At 27.8% G+C, this 23,322-nt stretch overlaps 5 protein-coding genes across 5 annotated transcripts; all 5 read left to right on the forward strand.

Moving 5' to 3' along the window:
- The first annotated feature begins 57 nt into the window (after nucleotides 1–57).
- LOC118066429 (uncharacterized) lies at nucleotides 58–1,039 on the forward strand. Its single transcript, XM_035082465.1, has 5 exons — nucleotides 58–169; nucleotides 243–333; nucleotides 389–525; nucleotides 601–733; nucleotides 952–1,039. The coding sequence occupies exons 1-5, from the start codon at nucleotides 159–161 to the stop codon at nucleotides 1,006–1,008; spliced, it is 429 nt and encodes a 142-aa protein (XP_034938356.1). The 5' UTR covers nucleotides 58–158; the 3' UTR covers nucleotides 1,009–1,039.
- A 931-nt stretch (nucleotides 1,040–1,970) lies between these two features.
- LOC118066444 (uncharacterized) lies at nucleotides 1,971–3,606 on the forward strand. The gene is made up of 8 exons (XM_035082486.1): nucleotides 1,971–1,979; nucleotides 2,057–2,174; nucleotides 2,243–2,419; nucleotides 2,584–2,725; nucleotides 2,811–2,901; nucleotides 2,961–3,097; nucleotides 3,254–3,386; nucleotides 3,469–3,606. Exons 1-8 carry the CDS (start codon nucleotides 1,971–1,973, stop codon nucleotides 3,523–3,525), a joined length of 864 nt encoding a protein of 287 aa, XP_034938377.1. The 3' UTR covers nucleotides 3,526–3,606.
- Nucleotides 3,607–4,178: 572 nt separating this feature from the next.
- On the forward strand, nucleotides 4,179–6,156 carry LOC118066445 (uncharacterized). The gene is made up of 9 exons (XM_035082487.1): nucleotides 4,179–4,334; nucleotides 4,414–4,533; nucleotides 4,610–4,727; nucleotides 4,827–5,088; nucleotides 5,271–5,402; nucleotides 5,468–5,558; nucleotides 5,644–5,780; nucleotides 5,897–6,029; nucleotides 6,106–6,156. Exons 1-9 carry the CDS (start codon nucleotides 4,179–4,181, stop codon nucleotides 6,154–6,156), a joined length of 1,200 nt encoding a protein of 399 aa, XP_034938378.1.
- An 832-nt stretch (nucleotides 6,157–6,988) lies between these two features.
- On the forward strand, nucleotides 6,989–16,107 carry LOC118066446 (uncharacterized). The gene is made up of 23 exons (XM_035082488.1): nucleotides 6,989–7,132; nucleotides 7,205–7,324; nucleotides 7,931–7,959; nucleotides 8,036–8,164; nucleotides 8,237–8,327; nucleotides 11,253–11,465; nucleotides 11,539–11,658; nucleotides 11,760–11,877; nucleotides 11,971–12,241; nucleotides 12,625–12,756; nucleotides 12,823–12,913; nucleotides 12,979–13,115; nucleotides 13,335–13,467; nucleotides 13,533–13,562; nucleotides 14,494–14,613; nucleotides 14,688–14,805; nucleotides 14,893–14,995; nucleotides 15,068–15,163; nucleotides 15,249–15,380; nucleotides 15,448–15,538; nucleotides 15,640–15,776; nucleotides 15,852–15,984; nucleotides 16,057–16,107. Exons 1-23 carry the CDS (start codon nucleotides 6,989–6,991, stop codon nucleotides 16,105–16,107), a joined length of 2,739 nt encoding a protein of 912 aa, XP_034938379.1.
- Nucleotides 16,108–20,085: 3,978 nt separating this feature from the next.
- On the forward strand, nucleotides 20,086–22,579 carry LOC118066447 (uncharacterized). The gene is made up of 9 exons (XM_035082489.1): nucleotides 20,086–20,235; nucleotides 20,309–20,428; nucleotides 20,558–20,657; nucleotides 20,766–21,030; nucleotides 21,690–21,821; nucleotides 21,902–21,992; nucleotides 22,066–22,202; nucleotides 22,274–22,406; nucleotides 22,475–22,579. The coding sequence occupies exons 1-9, from the start codon at nucleotides 20,086–20,088 to the stop codon at nucleotides 22,529–22,531; spliced, it is 1,185 nt and encodes a 394-aa protein (XP_034938380.1). The 3' UTR covers nucleotides 22,532–22,579.
- Nucleotides 22,580–23,322: the final 743 nt, after the last annotated feature.

The following is a 23,322-nucleotide window of genomic DNA, read 5'->3' on the forward strand; positions in this document are numbered from 1 at the left end:
TCATGATATCATTAAAAACAGTAAAATAAAAATGATAAATGATCGTTTTTATAATTAGTGATAAATTGGAAAATATACCAAAAGCGAATAATCCTTATGTGTCGAAAGAAAATGATGAAGCCTTTTGGATACTTGCTGATTGTATCAAAAAACATAACATGGCTATTGAGTAATTATTCTTCAATTTTACTATTTTCATCATTGTTCGATTATTTGAAAATAATTGAAATAAATTTAATTAGTTTTGCAGTACTTCTTGAAGATACTTTTTGTTGGGTAATTTTTATAACTGTGTGTTTAAATACATTAATGTTAACGTTGTCTGGAATTCAGGTAATATTTTTCTATTTATTTTATGTAATCAATAATTAATGTATTAATTTATTAGATACTGACTAACTTACATAATTTAACTGAAATTATTCGATATGGTCCGTTTATGGTTGGCCAAGTAATTCACATATTTGTTGAAAATATTATTGGTCAACAGTTAGTAGATTACAGCAGTAAAGTAGACATTTCGATGTAAATATTTATTACAATTTAATTATTAACGAATAAATATTTATTGGCCGTAATATTTTGAAATAAATATTTCAGACAAATGATGAATTGGTGTGACATATCTCTTAGATCACAGAAACTTTTGAATCTCATGACCATCAGAAGCCGAGTAGTAACTAAAATTACTGCTGGAAAAATTTTCGTTATGTCTGTGCAATTCTTCGGCAGTGTATGATTAAATTTATCAAAAATTACTTTTTATCATCATTCAGTAATGACGTCATTCGATCATCTAATAATTTTCTCTTCATGCTCATACACGTCATACGTACGACCAAAAAAATTAACTCAACTGTGATTAACAATAATCATTCACTTAGTGATATTAAATTTACTAAATATTTCTATGAATTGTTGTGAATAATGAAATTTAATTTTTTTTCAAAGGTTATCAAGACGTCAATGACATACTTTACACTTTTGCGTTCTTTGAATGAAGAGTAAGACATATGCCTTAGTACTGTATAAAGTCAACAACTATCATAGTAATTTCTATTTTATCTAAAAACAAAAGATTATCATTTTGAATATTACAAATAATATTATGAAATTCAATTGGTTTACTTTTTTTTATAATTATTTCCCAAAGTATTTGTATATAAAAAATCTCACCACTCATTAGGTTTTCATTCACCTTGATATTGTTGATAAAAGCTACTTTATTATTTACTGAACGAGAACAATAGAATTTGCATACAACATTTTGTTGAAGCCTCTATTTTCTTCAAATAATGTTACAATAAGAACTGCTATTGGTAATCGTGGATATAGAGGAACATTGATCTATTATGATAATAGCTAAAAGTTAAATAACCCTTTATGATTTTCAAAGAATGAAGAGTAGTGTCAGAGAAACTTATTGTATTGTCGCGTCATATGCCTATCTTTTATGTAAGACATAAATCACATATGATATTTCGTTTAAGCGTATTCCTTACTTTATTATTAATTCAAGAATTGAAGAATTGACTTTATCAGAATAAATAATGTGCATATACAACATTACTTTGACTCCTACAATTCAGCAGTTTAGTTGATAAAGTTAATTTGAACAACCAATATGGATTTTTTCAATCATAACCGTTACCGTTTAATCATTATTTGCTTAAGTGTTTTTGGAGGATGGCCATTTCAAAGTAGAACAGAAAAATTGTTTATGGGTATATCTTGGGGATTGATCGTTGGACCTTCAATATTATCAATGGTATTTCTCATTTTCATGATTGTAACTCTCAAAAATTTATCACATTTTTTTTTGAACGAATAGTGAATAATTATTGCACCTTATTTTTTTTAAGATATATATCGTTTTTGTTGATTTTCAATTGCAAACAATAATAACTTTGGTTCCAATTCATATTTACACATATTTGTGTTTATCCAAATTATTAAATCACTTCTTGAGAATGAATAAGGTACGGATTACTATTATTTTTAAAAATTTCTGTTTTAGAATAAAACATTTATACTTTAATATTCTAATTCATTTTAGATTGAAACGTTATTAACACACATTTGCAAAGAATGGTCATTGCTCAGATCAGGTCCTGAATTTGATATTATGCTGAAATATGCCGATCAGGGATGTGAATATACTTTTTGGATTTTAAGTAAAATTTGATTAATTTATCTCTTCTAAATATTTTTATCTTAATAATTAATGTGAATGTTATTTTAGCATTGTACTTAAGCGCAATAATGGTATACATAACGTTACCGAATCGAGCTAAAATACTGGAATGGTTAGGATTATCTGATCAACCAGCAAAGATTGAGTTTCCTTATCCTTTATATTTTCCAATAATTGATATGGAAAAATATTTCTATTTTCTTGAAGCTCATGTTATGCTAACTTGTACTATGGTAATTATGTCTATTATAACACTTGATTCTTTATTTGTAGTCTTTATTCAACATGTTTGTGGACTATTTGCCGTTATAAGGTAATAAAATGATTTTTCAATTTTCATATGGTAATGGAATATTTCTAATTAACCATATTTTATTATTATCATACAGTATATGTTATTACTTATAGCTATCAATTAGAACATTTATCTGACATTGGATCCTTAGAAATTAATCTATATCCTAAAAAACAAGTCGATAGAGAATTTCGGGTATTATCCGAATGCATTCGACGACATAATCGAGCTTATGAGTAAGAAACATTGTAAATTAACTGAGCTTTATCTAAATTGTTAATATCAATTAATTTAATTTCTATCTATGTTTTGTGAAAAAAGATTTGTGAAAATTCTTGATGATACTTTTTGTTGGATTACACTTAACACGATCGGCATGGAAGTATTAACTATGACTTTTTCAGGATTTTGGGTAAAATTAGAATATGAAAATATTTTTTTTTGCTTATTTTAAAAATATTAATATTTCAGTTAATGACACATCGAGATAATGTGGACGAAATCCTGCGATATGGAGCATTTTTGCTTGGACAAATAATGCATGTATTCATTCAAAGTGCTTTTCCACAACAACTAATGGATCATTCTGCACAAATCGCTGAAGCTGTGTAATTATTATTAATTTATTTAAACTTAGGAGGGCTGATTATAGCCCAGGCTTTATATTGGTAGGACTGTAATAGCTATGGAAATTTTTTTTTATATTAATATTAAATATTACCTTCAAGTCCAATTTAAAATATATCACTGTTGTGTTGTTGTAGAATCATGTGTAAATGGTACTCTTTATCAATGAGAACACGAAAATTGCTGATTTTAATTTCGATGAGAAGTAAAATAGTGGCCCGTATTACTGCTGGAAGAATGTTTACATTATCCTTGGAGTTTTACTGTGCTGTATGTGTTTATCATTTTCAATATCTGAAAATAATTTTATAACGTCAGTACAATGATAATTAAAAAATTGTATTTCTTTCAGGTATTAAAATCAACAATGTCATATTTTACACTTTTGAATTCTGTCCAAGAAATCTAATCAACTATTGAATCATATTTTTATTAAACTATGAATGATTATTGATGGTCAGCTATTAAATTTTTGCCAAAATGGAAAAATTTATTAAAATCTACATCAACTTGCTTTAATTTAATATTTGTTATTTTAGCTTAATGTATTAAATATATATTGCATATAATATTTCCGTCAATTTGTGGCATAACATAATTTATATTTAATATCGTCGGCAAAGAAGAGGAAAATTGTATCACAAATTTTATTTTTGTTAATTTAAATGTTAAAATAGATTTTCTAATTTGAAGACAAAAAACTTTTAATTCATTTTTGTTAATAATTTGAATTGATAAAATTCTTGTTTGTCTCATTATCACTTTTCTGTACACAGAAGAACTAATCGTTAACTGATAGACGATTTGATATCATAACATCTGACTAAAGGGCAAGCTCGTTCGATCTATTATTCATATTTTAACGATCGAAACTTCTTAAATGCTGGTGCATTCTTCAATAATCCTTTGCATATCATGTAATAATTAACGAAGCTCATTGAAACGTCTATCAATATGCCGTGGGAAGAAATTTTACATTCTGAAACTTCATATTAAGTTTGAAGGAAAACTTGATTGACTCTAGCTATTGTAGTTCAAATTCCACGTTTGTTATTATAAAACATGAACACTGATATAGATTTTTTTGATCAAAGAAACTATAAAATTAGTAAATTCTTTGCTTCTGTTATCGGTACATGGCCATACCATAGTAAACTACGAAATAGATTAATCATTTTTTTGTTTATTGTTTTCTTCATTGTTGAAGGAATTCCAAAAGTAAATTTCAAATGTATATGTAAATGCACAATAATTGTTTCTTGATTTCAATCTTCAGTATATAAATAAATCTTTTTAGGTTTTAGCCTTAATAGTTCATGCTAATGATTCAAGAGTTATGTTGGAAGCAATCTCTAATTGGGCAGCCAATGTGATGAGTAGTGTTAAATTCATGAATATGATATTTCGTGAGAAAAAGGTACGTAAAATTAACCTGATTATTTAACGTTAGATATCTATTAATTAAAAATGTTTTTAATTAATGTTGAATTTAGCTGAAAAAACTTTTTGAAAGAATGAAATCTGATTGGAATACTTTGCTGAATGATCAAGAAAGAAGTATATTGGAAAGTTATGCAGATACAGGAAGAGTGTTGGCTACAGGATATGCAGGTACAATAAATTAATTGCAATTTCGAAAATACAATAACTAAATTTTAGATAATAATTGAATTTTGTTTGTTTAACTAAACAATTAAACTTAATTTTCAGCGTCTGTTTTAGCAACTACCTTGATGTTTGTACTAGAGCCAGCTATACCTCAACTTCAAACTTTACTGTTCAATGCTACAAAAGAACCAGTCAAGTTTGCTATTCCTTTGGAATATATCATAATTGATAAAGAAAAATATTATTGGATTTTATTAAGTGTTTCTAGTACGTGCATTATGGGCATAGTTACTTGTATTGTATCGTCAGATGTTGTTTTTATTGTATTCCTACAACATGCCTGTGGATTATTTGCAGTTGTAGGGTAAGATATTATTAGATTGTTAAAAATAATTGATATTAGTGTAATGATAATACTAGAAGTTCCCAAATGGCAAATAAAGTTGATACCTGGATTATTTTTTTATTATTTTTCAAATGTGTTTAAAGTAGATGAAACAAAGCAAATGTTTTATCAAATGATATGATGGATTTATTAAATTTCAGCCATCGACTTGAAAACTTTGAAAAAAATGAAACCTATGATGAAAGAGAACGTGAGTCTTCTGCTTCAAAAAGGAGAGATTACGAAGCTGAACATGCTGCCAAATGTATTGTAAGCCACCATGAAGCATTAAAGTATGCACACCAACTTCTCAGAAATTATAGTCACAATGATGTTACATAATAATATCATGTTAAAGATTTGCGGAAATTCTTGAAGCAACCTATATTTGGTGTTTTGGCATCGTTGTTTTGGCAAGCTTACCAATGTTGAGTGTGACAGCAGTTCAGGTATCCAAATCAGTTTTAAATTCTTTCTATGACATCTTTAAATATAAAAAGACATTTTTAATAAAAGTTTGGAATTTTATTGTAGGTAATGGCACCAGGAAATACTGTTCAAGAGTTGATGAAATATGCAATGTATGCAGGTGTTCAATTGCTACATCTATTTTTCGATTGTTTTTTATCACAAAAACTGACTGATCACAGTTTAAACATTCAGGAACGAATGTATGTAAATAAAAATTTGTGCAAAAAGTTCATTTTTCCATTTTAACATGGAGAACTTTCTGTACCAATGTGGTAATAGATTTATTTTAGAAAAATAATTAATCATACGCTTATAGAGCTTATGGGCGATGGTACAACAATTCAATAAAATCTAAAAAAATTTTGGTATTCATAACGATGAGGAGTCAATTGCCATGTTATTTAACTGCTGGAAAAGTGATTATTTTATCAATCGAAAATTACGCAAAGGTAATATTTACGTATGATTTACACTTTTTATATAAAACACTTTATAATAACTTTTTTTTTTTTAATTTTGTAAAAGATGGTCAAAACTGCTGCATCATATTTTACGGTCTTAGTATCAACGCAATGAATAATATTTTTCAACAATAGTGTATATAAATCTAAATAAAATTAGTTTGTAATAACAGATCAACTGAACAAATATTTCTAACTTGTTTATCAATATTTTTTCTGGTGTTATAATATTTTTCCATACTATAATAGTTATCACTATTTTAATTCTTAGAATTTTATTTAAAATATTTGAGATATTTTTTAAAATTTTAAAAGTAAAGGTAGCTATTTTTATGGATTTATGAATCATCTTTAATTAGAACAAGATAAAAAGGTAATAGAAAGAGTTTATATAAAAATAAATACATATTTTCTGGTAACACTGTCTCTAACAATCCACAAAAGATATTGAAGATACACATGTAAGTATATAAATTTAATAAAAATAAACATTATAAAAACTGAATTATTTTCAATTTTATTAAATTCGTTGTATTTTGAACACTTTTTGTAGTGAATTTAATTTTCAACAACCACGGTGACGAATTTGTTGATCTTCACCAATATTTTTAACATATTACTCCAAAATTCAGATTATGCGATCATAGTTGTTACTCCAATGACTTTGCTTTTGTTTCATTCATTATTTTCTATCCTACAAACATAACTACTCCAATCTTCCACATTAAAACGATCGAAACTTTTCAAATATTCTTTGCATCTCACAACGGTCTTTATGCGTAATCAATTAATCATAACGGACTATTAATATGTCTATCAACGTGTCACTTTTACTATTATTAGAGATATTGTATCCTTTGAAACCACATGTCAAGTGTAAAAAAATTGCTTTATGATTGACTTTCACTATTATAGCTAAAGTTCCACGTCTTGTACCTTCAGTAGATATGGATTTTTTCGATCAAAGACATTACAAAATTTGTAAAAGTTATGCTTATCATGTCGGTTTATGGCCATACAGGAGTAAATCGGAAACAACTGCTATTAATATAATAATCTTTGTCATATTTATAGTGCAAACAATTCCAAAAGTAAATCAACCAAAGACAATGTTTCAGATAAATTTTCAATACTTTTTCTGTATATTAATACGATACTTGTAGATAATAGCCATGACAGTTTATTCTGATGATGCTGAAAAATTATTGGATGTATTTCCTCTTTTTGCTGTAGATGTAATAGCTGCATCAAAATATATCAATTTATTATACCGCATGAATATGGTATGTAAAATTTTTATCCTCACATATTTATTTTATATTAAGATTAATTTTTTTTTAATGATTTGATGCATTTTTAGATTAAAAAAATTTTAGAAAGAATAAAAAGTGATTGGAAAACATTATTAAATGAAGATGAACACAACATTTTATTAAGTTACGCAGAAATTGGGCGAATGATTGCAATTGGATATGCTGGTAAGTTGATTTATCAACTTCTTAGTAGAGTGAAATTATAGTAATGAGTCCAAAAATCGAAATTGGCAATAAACTTTTGGAAAATTTAAATGAGATTTGAGTCCCATCATCGTTATCATCATTATTGCTGTATATAGTAATAGTTAATCGCATAATTTGATTTTAATTACAGTAGTGAGTTTTACTGCAACGACAACTTTCATCCTGGATCCTCTAACTCCTAAACTCTACAGCTTTATTACTAAGACAAATATTACAACTGATGATTTAGAGTTTGTTGTCCCCATGGAATATTATTTTTTCGATAAAAAAAATTATTACTGGACTTGTACATTGATCACTGATATATTTATTCTTTTTGTCGTCACTTCAAATACTGCTGCAGATATTCTTTTTATTCTAATTTTACAGCATGCTTGTGGATTATTTGCAGTCGTTGGGTAAATTCAGTCAAATTTTATCACTTAATAAGTCTATTTTCATTAATATATTTAATAATTATTTGTTTTTGTGTAGACATCGTCTAGAACATTCTGATAAAAGTAAAATAAATAATGATAATCCACACTATGCATCGATTACCTGCAAAGATCCTGATGTTAGGCATGTCATAACATGTATCAAGAGCCACAGTGAAGCAATACAGTAAATCAATAGATATTTGATATTCATTTATAATTCAACTACTAAATATTCGAATATTATATGATATCATAGATTTGCCGTGCTTTTGGAATCAACATACATGTGGTGTTTTGCTTTTGTTATTTTGGCTAATTTTCCTATGATGAGTGTGACTGCTTATCAGGTATGTAAATAAGTATCCATCATTTGGAACAGTATTTGTCATAATTATTACTATAGTATAAACTTTTTTCCATTAACAATATTCTATTGATTCAATTTTATAAAAATTAATTTAACATAAGGACTTTTGTAGTTGCTCTTACCAGATAATACACTGGAAGAGAGGATAAAATATGCCGCATTTTCAGTGACTCAATTGATACATTTGCTATTTGATTGTTATTTATCACAACAATTAATGGATCAAAGCTCACTTATACGAGAACGAATGTCTGTATAAAATTTTAATTTCAAAACTCAGCTACTACAGAACTTATGATTGAATAATTAAATGTAAATCCGCAGAATGAATGGAAATTGGTACGATTTTTCTTTGGAAGCAAAAAAACTATTGATCTTCATGACAATGCAGACTCAATATCCATGCTATCTTACTGCAGGAAAATTTATCATTTTATCCATCGAAACTTATGCTATGGTAACATTAACATATTATTTTAAGTCTGAAGGTCTAGATATTTTTTTTCAACTAAAAATTATTCTTTTTAAGCTCATTAAAACTACTGCGTCCTACATGACAGTTCTAGCATCAACGTAGTCATTTTTACAGATATTTTACTAGTGTAAATTAATTCAAAGAATAAATATATTTTTATGATATTTTAAATCTTTAATTTTTCAACAGTTATTTTGGAAATTTTTTATTCCGTGCATAATTTTAGTAGTTGGTTGTTGACAATTTTACTCATTACTTATTTATGTTGTAACTCACTCGTCGAGGTACAGTAAATCGAGTAATTAAATACCGAAAAACTATCCAGTATTAATTACTGTGTTCTATTAAAATTTCTATCAGTCTGCCACTTTTTCTGTACTGTTAGATATTTTTTGATTCGGTGTCAATACAAGCAACGATAGTACTATAATTGTTGTAGTATTGATAATTTTAACTCTACGTCTTGTGAAGTGAGTTCGATTGTGAGTATGGATTTTTTTGATCAAAGATATTGTTAGTTTATTAAAACTTTCGTTGCTGCGGTCGGCCGTTGGCCTTATTGTTGCAAATTATGGAACAAAACAATGAGCATGATTTTTGTATGCCCGTATAAAAAAATTGCGTTCGTCAAACGTTCCCCATAGTCCCACAAGAGGAACATTCGGGGAACGAAATTTTTTTTTCGGGTGCTTATATCTCGAGTGATGCCAAAAGTACTTTTTAAAAATATTATAATAAAAACATAGATCATGATATTAATTTGATTTTATTTGTGAATAAAATGTCTGCAGGTATTTTGTTTGATACTTTATTACAACAACTCTACTGTGGTACTGAACTTAGTTAGTCCCTTTGCAACAGAAGCAATTGGTGTAATAAAGTATGTTAATGTGATGATTAAAAAACCTGCGGTATTTAATAATTCCAAATTTTCTATTTGTGAGTGCACTATTTTGCAATTTAGAAAATAGAGACCGCTTTGGTACTGTATGAACTTTTCTTAGTCACTTTACTGCAAATAGTAAGCAATAGTGAACATCGTAGTGTTTTAAATTATAACACTACAATTCGATCATGGTGAATGCATTAGCGAGCACATGTATGAATAATTTAATTTCTTTGAAATGTATTGTAAGATAGAGAAATTGAACACAAGAGAATACGTACCAATAGATGAAAAGTAGATTGTTTCCCTAAATATAATGTAGTATTGTTCAATCGTACTCCTTTAGTGTGTGATGTCCTTTTTTATCAATATTAATTTTTTTTGTTCTTCATTTTCTGAAAAAAAAATTCGTATGAATCACATGTTACATTAAAATTATCAATTAAGAATTTTGGCAAAGTAAGATTTATTTTTTTATAAATAAAATTATTCATTGGTCAATTAACTAATGTAATTTTTTTTATTTAAACTCATCAAATCGGCTGTCTCTTACTTTATGGTTATATTATTTACACGATGAATAATTGCAGTTTCAAAATCTAGTGAATAATACTCAAAGTATTTAAAAATTTTAAAACAATTAATTACCATGAATAATCATATCAAATTTTTTTATTCTTCATCCCTGAATTTTACCTTTTTGAAACAAATCTTTACACATATAAATTTTTAAATTATTATGTTTTTAGTTATAAAATTCTTACTACTTATAGCAGTTTGATAGTTAATTAATGAAAATGATAATAATTATTTAATATATGCTTTATAAATTATTTGTTCCGAGAATTTAACCTTTACTTTTATCAGCCAAATATGTCAAAAAAGCTATTCAAATGTCGATCAAACTATCATTATTTCAACACTGTCAAAAATATATATTGAACACTAGAATTGTTTAAATATTTACTGTTCAACATTACGACTTTAGAGCAGCAATGCACCTATAAAAAAGGTTTTTAATTCATATTTAACTTTTTTAGAAGCACAAAACACATGAATACTCTTAATTATTTGAAGTAATTATTTTCTTTCACCATTATTATATAACTACTATAGTTCAAAAATATTTAAAGTCTTCAACTACTCAATAAGACATTTGTTATTGATATCCTTTGATTTACAGTGTTAAAAAAACGAATCGATAAAAACTTTTATTATTGATTCCATTTATCATAATTTACTTTGGTCGAACTCTAACTAAGACTTGTATATTAATGTTTCTTAAAAAATAATGTGGTAACTCGTCGACGCAGCATGAATCGAATAATTAAATATTCAATAACACTCCAGTATTAATTACTGTATTCTGATTCTTTTATTAATTCTTTATGAAGCAGCTTGGATTTTTTAGAGAACTACCACCAACCACCTCTTTTGTCTTATAGTGTAATATTTATAAAAAGCTATTAAGATGTCCATCAAGCTGTCACTTTTCCTGTGGTGCTAGAAATTTTTTGATTTGATGTCACTACAAGCAACGATAGGACTTTAATTACTGTAGTATTTATAGTTTTAATTCCACGTCTCACGCAGTGAGTTCGGTCGTGAATATGGATTTTTTTGATCAAAGATATTATCGGTTTACTAAATCTGTTGTTATCTCAGTTGGCCGATGGCCTTATCATGATGGAACATGGTGGAATACATTAATGAAGGGGGTTTATTACTTCATGTTTTTAGCTCAAGTGATGCCAAAAGTAATTTTTGAAAATATTATCATAAATAAATGCATTGTAAAATTAATTTTGTTAGTAAATCATATATCCGTAGGTATTTTGTATCATGCTCTACAGTGATGATGGTGATATGATGCTAAATTTAGTGGCTCCTTTTGCAACAGATCTAATGAGTATAGTAAAATATACTAATTTGATATTAAAGAGACCTGCGGTATGTAAATATGAAAATTTTTTATTACATGAATAATAAGCTGCATTCGTAATTGAAAATCGGTTCACTGATTAATAAAAAATATATATTGTTCAATTAAGTATCTTGCGCTATTAGAAGAACTAAGAAAAGATTGGAAAACATTGCTAAATGAAGAGGAAAAACAAATTCTGTCGAAATATGCAGAAACAGGAAGATTACTAGTGATTGGATATGTATGTACGTATGGAATTTTTGATAATTGTCTTATTAACTTTCTGTATCAACTACATTTACTTTACATGAATATTTGAACCTTGAATCTTTTTCTAGGGGCAGCGATCATTACAACATTTTTGTTCGTTATCGAACCTATGATTCCGAAATTCCAGAGTATGATTTTTCGTACAAATTTATCAGATGAAGATAATTACAAATTTGCTGTTCCTATGGAATTTTTAATAATAGATCAAGAGAAATATTATTGGCCACTAGTGACTTTCTCTGGAGTGTGCATTTTCATGATCATTTTTGGAATAGTGTCTTCGGATGTTATATTTACTATATGCTTGCAACATGTTTGTGGATTATTTGCAGTTGTAGGGTAATAAAAACTATATTTCAAAATATTTTTAATTTTCCAGTGGAACGTTAAGTAGTAATGGGTCCGATTTTACGAATCCTGAATTTTGGCATATCTCCATGTTTCAAGGTCCCCAAAGTCGAAATTATTTTTCGTCTCGATTACCTCGAGAAAAAAATATGATATTGACGTGGGACCAATTGCATTTGACGCATAATGGCGTAATTTAGAACTTTACGCCATATTTAGAACTTATGGTTTTCAGCAAAATCGGTCCAGCCACTTTTTTCCACTGGGAAGTTAATAGTGTAGACCTTTCGAGTCGCACCCAGACTACTGAAGAGCACTTATATTTAAACGTTTGTTTATAATAAATATTCTGAGAAATCTGTTTGTTCATACAGCCATCGGTTAGAGCACTTTGAACTTGAAGAAACTAATCCTGAAAACGTTAAATATTATCCACCAATGGAGCACAAAGATCGTGATTTTCAACGTATGACAAAAAGCATTGAAACTCACACTCATGCCATCAGGTATGTTTTTCTTTTTTTTTTGTTTTAATATAATCAATTTACGTATAGTTTAAACTAATGTTTAAGATATTCGGAAGCAATTGAAGAAACATTCAAGTGGTGTTTTGCTGTTTTGGTTTTGGCCAATATGCCAAATCTCAGTGTTACAGCAGTGATGGTATTCCCTGAGTAAATTCAACGTGGTATTTTATTTTTGAAATATTTACTTTTCATTATTTTTAGCTCATGGAACCAGGGATTTCAACCCAACTAGCCATGAAATACATTACTTTTATACTTGCTCAAATGTTACATCTGTTCTACGATTTTTACTTATCAGAACAGTTGATGGATCACAGTGGACGGATAACCGAATATATGTATGAATAATTTAATTACTTTATGTTTATACTTTTAAATTAATTAAATAACATAGTACATTACGTACCAATAAAAGAAAGTAAGTTTACTAATCAAAGATGATGTTAGGCTCAATGGTCCTTTCTTGGTGTGTAACGTACTATTTTCATCATTATCCATTCTGTTGTTGTTCATTTTCTGAAAAAGAAATATTAATTAAAATATATTTTAATTTAAAGCACACATGGAAAATGGTACGATCAATCTAAGAATACGAAGAACTTGTTACGATTTATGATGATGCGAAGTGAACGTGTTTGTTATTTGACTACTGGAAAGATCTTTGTTTTATCTATTGAAAACTACGGCAAAGTAAGTATTATTTTCTCACCATTAAAATTATTGGCCAATGAACTAACAAAAATCTTTAATTCAAGTTTATCAAAACGGCTGTCTCTTACTTCACGGTTATATTATCTACACGATGAATAAATGTAATTACATTTTTATAATCTAGTAATTAATACTCAAAGAACTTTAAAATTCCAAAAAAAAATAAATTGAAAGAATTAATCATATCAAAGTTTTTATTTTTTCTTCCTCAACGTTATTATTTCGTCAATTATTCAATTTATTTTTACTTCATATTTGTAACACTTACATTTTTGGGATGTCAAGTTAATAAGAAATCTTCTTAAACACATTTGATGTGAATTGGAGAATAAAATTATTTTAATTCATAATGCCTTCCATTATATTCTCTCTCATATACTATAATTCATTTACTGAAAAATTCATTATGAAAAATATGCAAAAATAAATACTATCTCAAGTTTATTGATTTCATATATAGCAAATTAAATTTTAAAGTACTCATAAGGCACTATTGATACGTCAATCATCCGATCGTTGTTCTGCATTGATGTTAATTTACATGTCCTTCCAACTTGTATGTTCACACAGGGAAAGATAATTTATCATAATATTGCATGATTAGTCTATACTTAGTTCTTGAATATGGCTGTAAATATGGATTTCTTTGATCAGAAGTATTACCGTTTTACTAAAAGTTTCATTTCTCTTGTTGGCCAATGGCCATTCCAACCAAAATCCAGTGGTCGTCTGTTTTCTTCAATATACATTTTTTTATTTATAATTCAATTTATTCCCAAAGTAAATTTAAAAATTTTCTATAGTCTTTAATGTAGAGCGGGAGGGAAGAATCATCGTGAGAAGTTAAAATTTCCTTTGTTATGGAGTTAGAAAGATGACGGATAAAAGAAAAAACGTCACTTTCGTTCACCGAAACAAAAAGGGAAACTTCAACTTTTCGCGGTGATGTGACAACAAATAAATGTGATCTAAATATATTGTTCTTTTAAATAAAAAAAATTGTAGGTTTTGGCTGTTATTGTTCATTCCAATGATATTTCTCTATTATTAGAAACAGTTGCTCCTTTTGCTGGAAATATAATAAGCCTAGTGAAGTTTTTTAATATGGTGTATCGTAAAGAAGCGGTGTGTAGTTTTTTTTTATGTTTTCATTTTAATTGTTTAATTAACACATCTTCAATGTTCCCAATAAAATTCAGCTTACTATTCTATTACTAAGAATGGAAAGGGATTGGAAGACGTTAATAAACGAAGATGAAATAAATATTCTCAAAGAATATGCAGAAACTGGAAGAAAATTAGTTTTGGCATATACAGGTATGTATTAATTTGAATATTATTTCATTGAATTGCTCCTCTAACTTTGATGGATAATTTTTAAAAATTTTCATTATTCACTTACAGCTGGTTGTTACATTACAGTATTGTTGTATGTATCAGAACCTGTTATTCCGAAATTTCAACAAATACTGTTTGGAAAGAATATAACACCAGAAGAGGATTTCAAGTTTGCTACTCCAATGGAATTTATATTAATAGATAAAGAAAAATATTACTGGATATTAATAACTATTTCTAGTTTTTGTATTGCAGCTATTATTGCTGCATTAATAAGTTCAGATTTGATGTTTATAGTATTTTTGCAACATGTTTGTGCATTATTTGCTATTGTTGGGTAAAAATAGCTAATTCTATTGCCTCTACAATATTTTTTTAGGTTTTGTCATAAACATTTCATTAATAATCATTTATTAATGCAGGCATCGACTAGAAAATTTTGACAATGAAGAAACACTTCCAGATAATATCAAATATTATCCTCCAATGGAACATAAGGATACCGATATGCAACGCATCACGAAATGTGTTGTGAGTCACAATGAAGCATTCAAGTATGTACTCTTATTCCTGAAAAAATCATGAATGATTTTAATATAACTGAATCACATAATATTGAAGATTTGCACACCTACTTGAAGAAACATACATTTGGTGTTTTGGAATTGTTGTAATGATGGAATTGCCAATGTTAAGTGTTGCTGCTGTAATGGTATAAATATAATAAATCAAATTTTTATTTAGTAAATTGATAGATTTAATATAGGGTTATTGTAGAAGAAGTTGTGATAGACTACGATTTTATATTTTTAGTTAATGAAACCGAATAATACAATTCAGCAGTATATAAAACATGGTACATTTGTGTTGGCTCAATTGTCTCATCTATTTTTCGATTTTTATTTATCACAAAAATTGATGGATCACAGTGCACGTTTACAAGATTTATTGTGCGTAAAAATACATAAATACTTACCGTTGAATAAATGGAGAAAAACAATTGATGTAATGTTCTATACTTACAGATTCAATGGAAAATGGTACAATCTATCGAATAAGTTGAAAATGTTGTTGTTGTTTATTATAATGCGAAGTCAAATTCCTCTTTACCTTACAGCAGGCAAATTTCTTATATTATCCATCGAAAATTATGGAGCGGTAACATTTAAAATTCTTTTCTTGGAACAGATTATCGTTAAATCCCAACTAATTTAATACTTTTTGTTTAAGTTCATCAAAACATCTGCATCCTACTTTACCGTTATTCTCTCGACGCAATAAGTCATATTGAAATCTTCTAAAAATTAGTATGTATAGAGTCGTATGTAAATAGAAAGACAAAAATTGTATTTATTAAAAAATCTATCTCATTTTATTATCTATTTATTTCGCATGTAGCATCAACTTTCGGTTTCCATTTATCACACAAAAATTAGTCGAACATACCCCTGAAAGAAAGTTTACTCTTCTTTTTGAGGCGGGATAAAATTTTCGTCATAGATATATCGGAAATAATATTTAGCTTCAGGTGGAATGATTAGTTTTTAATCGAAAGGATTTTTTTTCGATAAAAGTTTCATTAGAATGCATGCCAGCAGTCTTATTTTTTTACAGAGTCAATTTTACCTAAAGTGTTTATTTTGTTGAAGAACCTCAACAAAACAATTCCCATAAATAATATGACTCAAGTCTATTGATATATAAGAATATAGGGGTGTGACAAAAAGGGATGGTATCGCTGCCTTGTTGTCACCATTAAAACAAAACGTGCAAAAATGATTAATTTCGATGAAATAAAAAAGGATTTTCTGCAGTTGTATGTTTACAGTATCGACTGACAAGATCTTTTTCTTAATAATATAATTAATCCATCGAATAATATTTGACAAGTGTCTATGTATAGTTTTACCAGTTAATACTTTGTGTTAACAATGAAGAAGGTAATTACATTTCTTATTTTAAATTATCTTTATACAACATATATCCATTTGTTGTATCATTTTAAATATATTCCTTACCATCTAAAGATTTCTTTACAATAATTATTCTACTTTTAGCTAAATTGTACTAGAATCTAACAATTTTCGCGTCTTTGGAGTTGCTTAAATAAATAACACTTACACTTTTTATTATTTCTACTCTTTTAATACTCAATTATTTACTGACACTGCATAAACAATGTTGCAAGATATAAATGTAAAGATGCAAAATAATATTTAGTATTATAAATTCGTGAAACCTTACTAACCAATGAAGAATATCAATTCACAAATTCAGTAATATACTACACCTGATTTTACTAGTTTTTTCAGATCATATTAAATTTATAAAGAATTTTAAATAAAGAAAGAATAAAATGCTGTGAAAAGTTTTTTTTCGAACAGGCTAGTATTATAAAACTTCTACCATACATGATCTGCCATCAATCATACGTCATTCTGTACCTAAAGTGATCAATAATAATGAACCTCTAAATATTTCATAAAAAAATAAGCAGAAAGAAAGTATCAGCCAACGGAAATGAAAGACTTAGAGCAATGAAAATTATCAATATACTATATACAATGGATTTTTACGATCAACACTGTTACAGAGTTTGCAAATTTTGTGCATCAATTGTTGGAATCTGGCCTTACCAAAGTCATAAAGTCATATATATTGCTTGTGGCATGTGGGCTTTCATTTTTTCGGTGCAAATTACACCACAAGTATAAGAATAGTAAAAAGAATTAATCGGCTACTTTTTTTATTTTATATTAACAGTCTACGTTTTTTATTTCTAGATAGTATATTTATATAAGCATTATACTGATAAAGATGTTATATTTTCATCAGTCCTGCCCTTTATTGTAGATGCATTTGGCATATTAAATCATGTTACTGCATTAATATACAGAAAAGAGGTATTTCAAAAATCATACTATCTTTTCTTTAAAGAAGTAATTTACGATAATAATAAGTCATCCTTTCCAGCTACGTCATTTATATAATCGAATAAAATTTGATTGGAGTTTATTAAATGATAAAGAAAAAGAAACTTTGCGAACCTACGCCAATACTGGAATGATAATGGGATCAGTATATTTAGGTAATTGATTCATAATATTTGTTTCAAATAAAGATTGTTCTATTAATGAAAATAATATTCAAAACTTTTACATAATCTTCTAGTGTTTGCATATGCAGCACTTTCTATATATTTATCAGAGCCTTGCATTCCAAAAATAATTGGATATCTTCAAAATAATGATTCAATTCCTGGTAGATTTCTTGCTCCTATGGATTACATGATTATTGATCAAGAGAAATATTATTGGAGTTTATTCGTATTATCCAATTTGTGTGTTACTTCTTTAGTTACAGTTGTTTTTAACAGTGATGTTATGTTTATCAGTTTGTTGCAACATGTTTGTGGATTATTTGATATTTTAGGGTAATGTCATTAGTTTTCTTCAAAGCATATTCCATGGTAACAAAAAATTTAATCGAACAATGATATTTAGAGAACGGATCAAACAGGAATCTATGGAAATCAATAAATCGATCAATCTCATCAAGCTGAATCATCTTAAAGTATCTGATGATATAGAATTTGAGCATTATGTTCAATGCATATTGATGCATAAACGAGCAATAGAGTATGTTTGCTGTTTCTTTTTAATAGCAAGATGTAATGTTATATTTGGTCACAATCCTTATAAACATCTTTTACAGATTTTCTCAAATACTCGAGTATGTATATTGCAAATGTTTTGGTTTTACGTTGATAATGAATTTAGCACTTGCTAGTCTTACGGCATTACAGGCTAGTACTCCAAATACCACAGTTCAAAATAAATTCAACAATGTTTTCAAGTAATAAATGATCTCTGCATAATTAAATTTAATTTTACAGATGATAGCTGAATTAGATAGCATTCAGTCGGTGGTAAAAAATGTTACATTTTCAATTGGCCAAATGTTTCATCTTTTTTTCTACTGTTTTTTATCTCAACAGTTAATGGACAAGAGCTTTGAATTTCAAAGACATATGTATGTTCAACAAAATAAATAAATAAAAGAAAATAAAATTTTATTATAGACTCATCATATTTTCATAGTGCCTTTAGAGCGTGGTATTCTAATTCATTGAAAGCACAAAAATTGTTAATAATGATGACTTTACGCAGTCAAACACCATGTATTCTGACAGGAGCAAAATTGGTTGTTATGTCTCTGGAGACGTTTATCCAGGTAAAGAAAATTATTTGAATTTTTATGGTACGCAAATTATTCTTTTTGAATAAATCATAAATAAATACTTGTTTTTATCAAGATGGTAAAAACTGCAGTATCGTATGGTACCTTTTTATTACAAATGCAAGACTCTTAAAAGGTATTTTAAACGGAAAATAATATAAACATTAAAATGTTGTAGAACTGAAAATTGTCAATAGTACAAATAAGAACTTTGATATGTTGAATAACAAATATACTATAAGAGTGATAACTCTAGATTGTTCTAATCTTGTACTAATTATTTATAACAATTATTGTTTTAATTTATGCATCAATTGAAACAATCTAATTATAAGTAAAATAAGAAAATATCTATTTAAATGTTAGTCAACATGATTTAGCATTCATATCACGATGAAACATAAAGTGGATTATCATGAAGAGTAATGATCATAATTTTGATTTAATAAAATAGCAAAAAGAACTCACCATATTAAAAAGTAGTTCAAAACGATGTCATTACACACTGCTATCTAGTTACTATGATAGCCAATAGTGACAGATTAGATTTCTCACTTCATTTACACAGCATATCTAAACGCTCATACAGCATGATAAATAATCTTGCACATCTCCTCAGCATGCTTGTATTTAGTTGCATCTGAAACAAATTGAGAATTAAGATAATGATAATATAAAATCTTTCTTTTTCAAATGAAACAAAGTCAGCAAATAACAATAATAGTAAAGGTGTTGATATTTTTCTCGTTTATACAAATGTGAGATGTAGCAAAATATTTTCTATCGATTAGGAATACCAAGAATAAAGTCTTCTTTAAACCGAAGGTAATGCATGTTTTATTTTACACCTTTCCGTTAAACTTTTTTCCAAGTAAGTTGGCAGTACACTATCTAAAATGTATACCATCAATGTCAATCACTCACAATCACACGAGTTTTCACACATAATTTTTAGATGAAAAAAAAAAGAGACTTTGTGATGCTCCGAGAATAAATCATCAGTTAGTAGATTTTTAAAAAATGGCTCAATTACTTGATGATGAAAAATATTTTAGAGAAATAAAATTTTTATCGATCATAACAGGAAAATGGCCTTTTCAACCGAAAAAACAAAAATATTTTTTCATGTTTCTTCTTTTTATGTTTACTGTAACCGAAGTTATTGGTGAAGTAAAGAGAACGTTTATAAGACAAGAGAACAATTTTAATTGACAGTGTGCTAATGTTTATTTGTTTCATCTAGATAACTGCCATTGTGAAATTTTATGATGATAAAGAACTTGTATTAGAATCCGTGTCGCCACTTATAGTGACTGCAGCAGCGTTTTCCATATATTTCAGTCATATATGTAACACAAAAGCCGTATGCTTCATTTTGTACTTTTAAAAAATATGCATGATTACTTACTCATACTTAAAACCTGCTTGTTATTTTTGTCTCAATTCAAATTATCATTATTCACGAACTAATTATATTCATATTTCATGACAGTTCACACGTATATTGGTGGAAATGAGAGAAACTTGGCGTTTTCATTCATCTCCGTCTGAGCAAAAAATTCTTCGTGAATATTCAGACATAGGAAAATTATGTTCGTGGATGGCGATCAGTTAGAATCAGATATACTTACTCGAAAACTTTAATATATTTCTGTCACCTTTGACTTTAAAAGAAAATCTAATTTTAATTATTTTTTCAGTTGGATCAGCAGGAACAACCTTCTTATTCACAGCAGAACCGTTATTTCCAAGAGTTGTAAATTTTTTGTTTAATAAGAATGAAACAATACCCAATAGATATCCCGTTCCTGTATATTGGATGGGAATCGGTATGGATGAAAATTATTATTTGCCATTAAGTTTTTCAATACTGTGCATATGGATCATAATAAATGTGGAAGTGACTGTAGATTCTACGTTTATCGTTATGACGCAACACGCAGTTGCACTTTTTGCACTTACTGGGTAATTCTTAATAATTATTGTGTGTTCTAATTATAATTCAGCCACTCTTTTCTAAACAACACGTTAATGATGAAAAGCAGATATTCGGGGTTATAGAAAAAAATGAAAAAATTCATTTCATGAAGTAACAGAACAATATTTCGATAACCTAATATTATATGTTTAAATTTGATATTATTTAATACTCTTGAAACAAATTAATAATATCCAAAGTACAATTTATAGTGTTTAGTGACAATTATGTTTGTTACGATAATAAATAGCAGTGCTCTTTAGTAGTCTGAGTGCGATCTGGAAGACCCACACGACTAACTTCTCAGTGAAAAGGATGAAAAGATTTTTTTTTCTAATCAATCATTGTTGTTATAATTATTATTATTAAGAGATCAGACGTTGAAGTTTGGCCTAAATTGCAAAATACCCAAAATTTATCATTTTTTTAAGTTTTTTGATTCTGCGCAAAATAAATCAGAAGTTCGTCGTCAGGACAAGTGCGTGCAGACTCATTTTTGTTATTGCAACACGTAAGCAAAAATAAAAAAGTATACGCATCAAGCCGGGAAACCCGAATATAATCAAATAGTCTAAATTATACTTTGTGCAATTGTCTTTAAACTCATTGTCTTACAATTATTTAGTCTAAACCGAAATATCTTTAGGCATATATTAGAAAATATTCCAACTGAAGAAGATTATCAGAGAGAACAACAGAATAAGAAGAGTATATCTTTGGATGATCTACGACATCAGCATTACCTAAAATGCATAAAAAGTCATAAAAGAGCAATACAGTTAATATTACATGGAAATATTATACGAGATTCTATTCTACTGCCGCATATGCATATTTTGAATTGCTTCATTTTTGTAGATTTGCCAAAGATTTAGAAACAGTTAACGTGTGGGGTTTCGGCATAGTAATTGCTCTCCACATACCAATAATGAGTGTCACAGCAGCTCAAGTAAAAAACAGAATTATTTTTATAAATTCAAACTTAAATAAATGAGTAACTCATGTCTAATTATTTTAATTAGATCACAACGCAAGCCCAAAATATTCAGCAATTTCTTAAATATTCTACCTTTGCATCTATTCAGCTATTTCATTGCTTTGCTGTTTGTCTCTTCTCCCATCAATTGATAACGAATAGTACACTCATTCAAAAATCTGTGTAAGGTTTATTATATTTATCAAAACTACCTGGCTTAATTTATGGTTACTATGTAATGAATGTTTTTATAGAATTGAAGGTTTGTGGTATGAATGCGATCCTAAAATTCAAAAGCTCCTGACACTCGTGATAATGAGAAGTCAACGAGAATGTCAATTAACTGCTGGCAAAATGGTATCAATATCAATGGACACTTTCACAGTGGTAATGTTACATTTAAAAGAAACAATTCATTTATAATAATAATGAAAATTACTGGTTTCTCTTTTTAGATTGTCAAAACAGCAGCGTCGTATTTCACTATGTTGGCACAAACCCGTCAAAGCTAAAGCTTACCTATGTGCAGTGGAAGCGATAAACAATTAGTGATCCTTAATGACCATATATTTTTAATAGATACGATTGAAAATTACTAGAATTGATATCATTTCAACTATTACTGTCATAATTCCAAATTAATTTTTCTGTTTCATGGCAATCTCTACGAGGTGGTATAAAGTACAAACTAATTGTTGTTATTCAATTAAATTGTCAATAATTTATCACCAAGCTTTAATTTTTATTATGGTTTTCTTTTTTTTTTGTTTTATTACCGCCGTACGTTGAAATAATTGTCTTCTATTTCACGGTTAAAATTTAACACTTTAAAATTTTTTATACTTCTTTCGACTACACTAAGGAAGTTACTGAGTACATTTTGCTCTCAAAATTAGAGTAAAATTTACTTTGGTAATCTAGAAAAATTTAGAAAAAAGTAATAAAAAGTATTATTTTAAAAAAAAAGTTTAACGATGGGAACTTTTTATGAATTTGATAATTTAAGTAAAGTAGGTAAATTACTTTCTTTAATGATTCTTCTACAATAAGACGTGACATTCGTTTGCCTAATCAGAGAAAAAGTGTTATGGACTATTCAAGTGAAATAATATTTCAATGTTATTACAACAACAAGATGTACGAAGGTAACAAAAAAATCATACCATATTTATCGGTGATTCATGAGAGGGTCATTACACAATGCTATCTGGTTACTATGATGGCCAATAGTGACAGATTAGATTTCTCACTTCATTTACACAGCATATCTAAACGCTCATACAGCATGATAAATAATCTTGCA

This window comes from Chelonus insularis, unplaced genomic scaffold (genome assembly GCF_013357705.1).
Source record: "Chelonus insularis isolate UGA/USDA-ARS -01 unplaced genomic scaffold, ASM1335770v1 contig_346_pilon, whole genome shotgun sequence".
NCBI classification, from domain to species: Eukaryota; Metazoa; Arthropoda; class Insecta; order Hymenoptera; family Braconidae; genus Chelonus; species Chelonus insularis.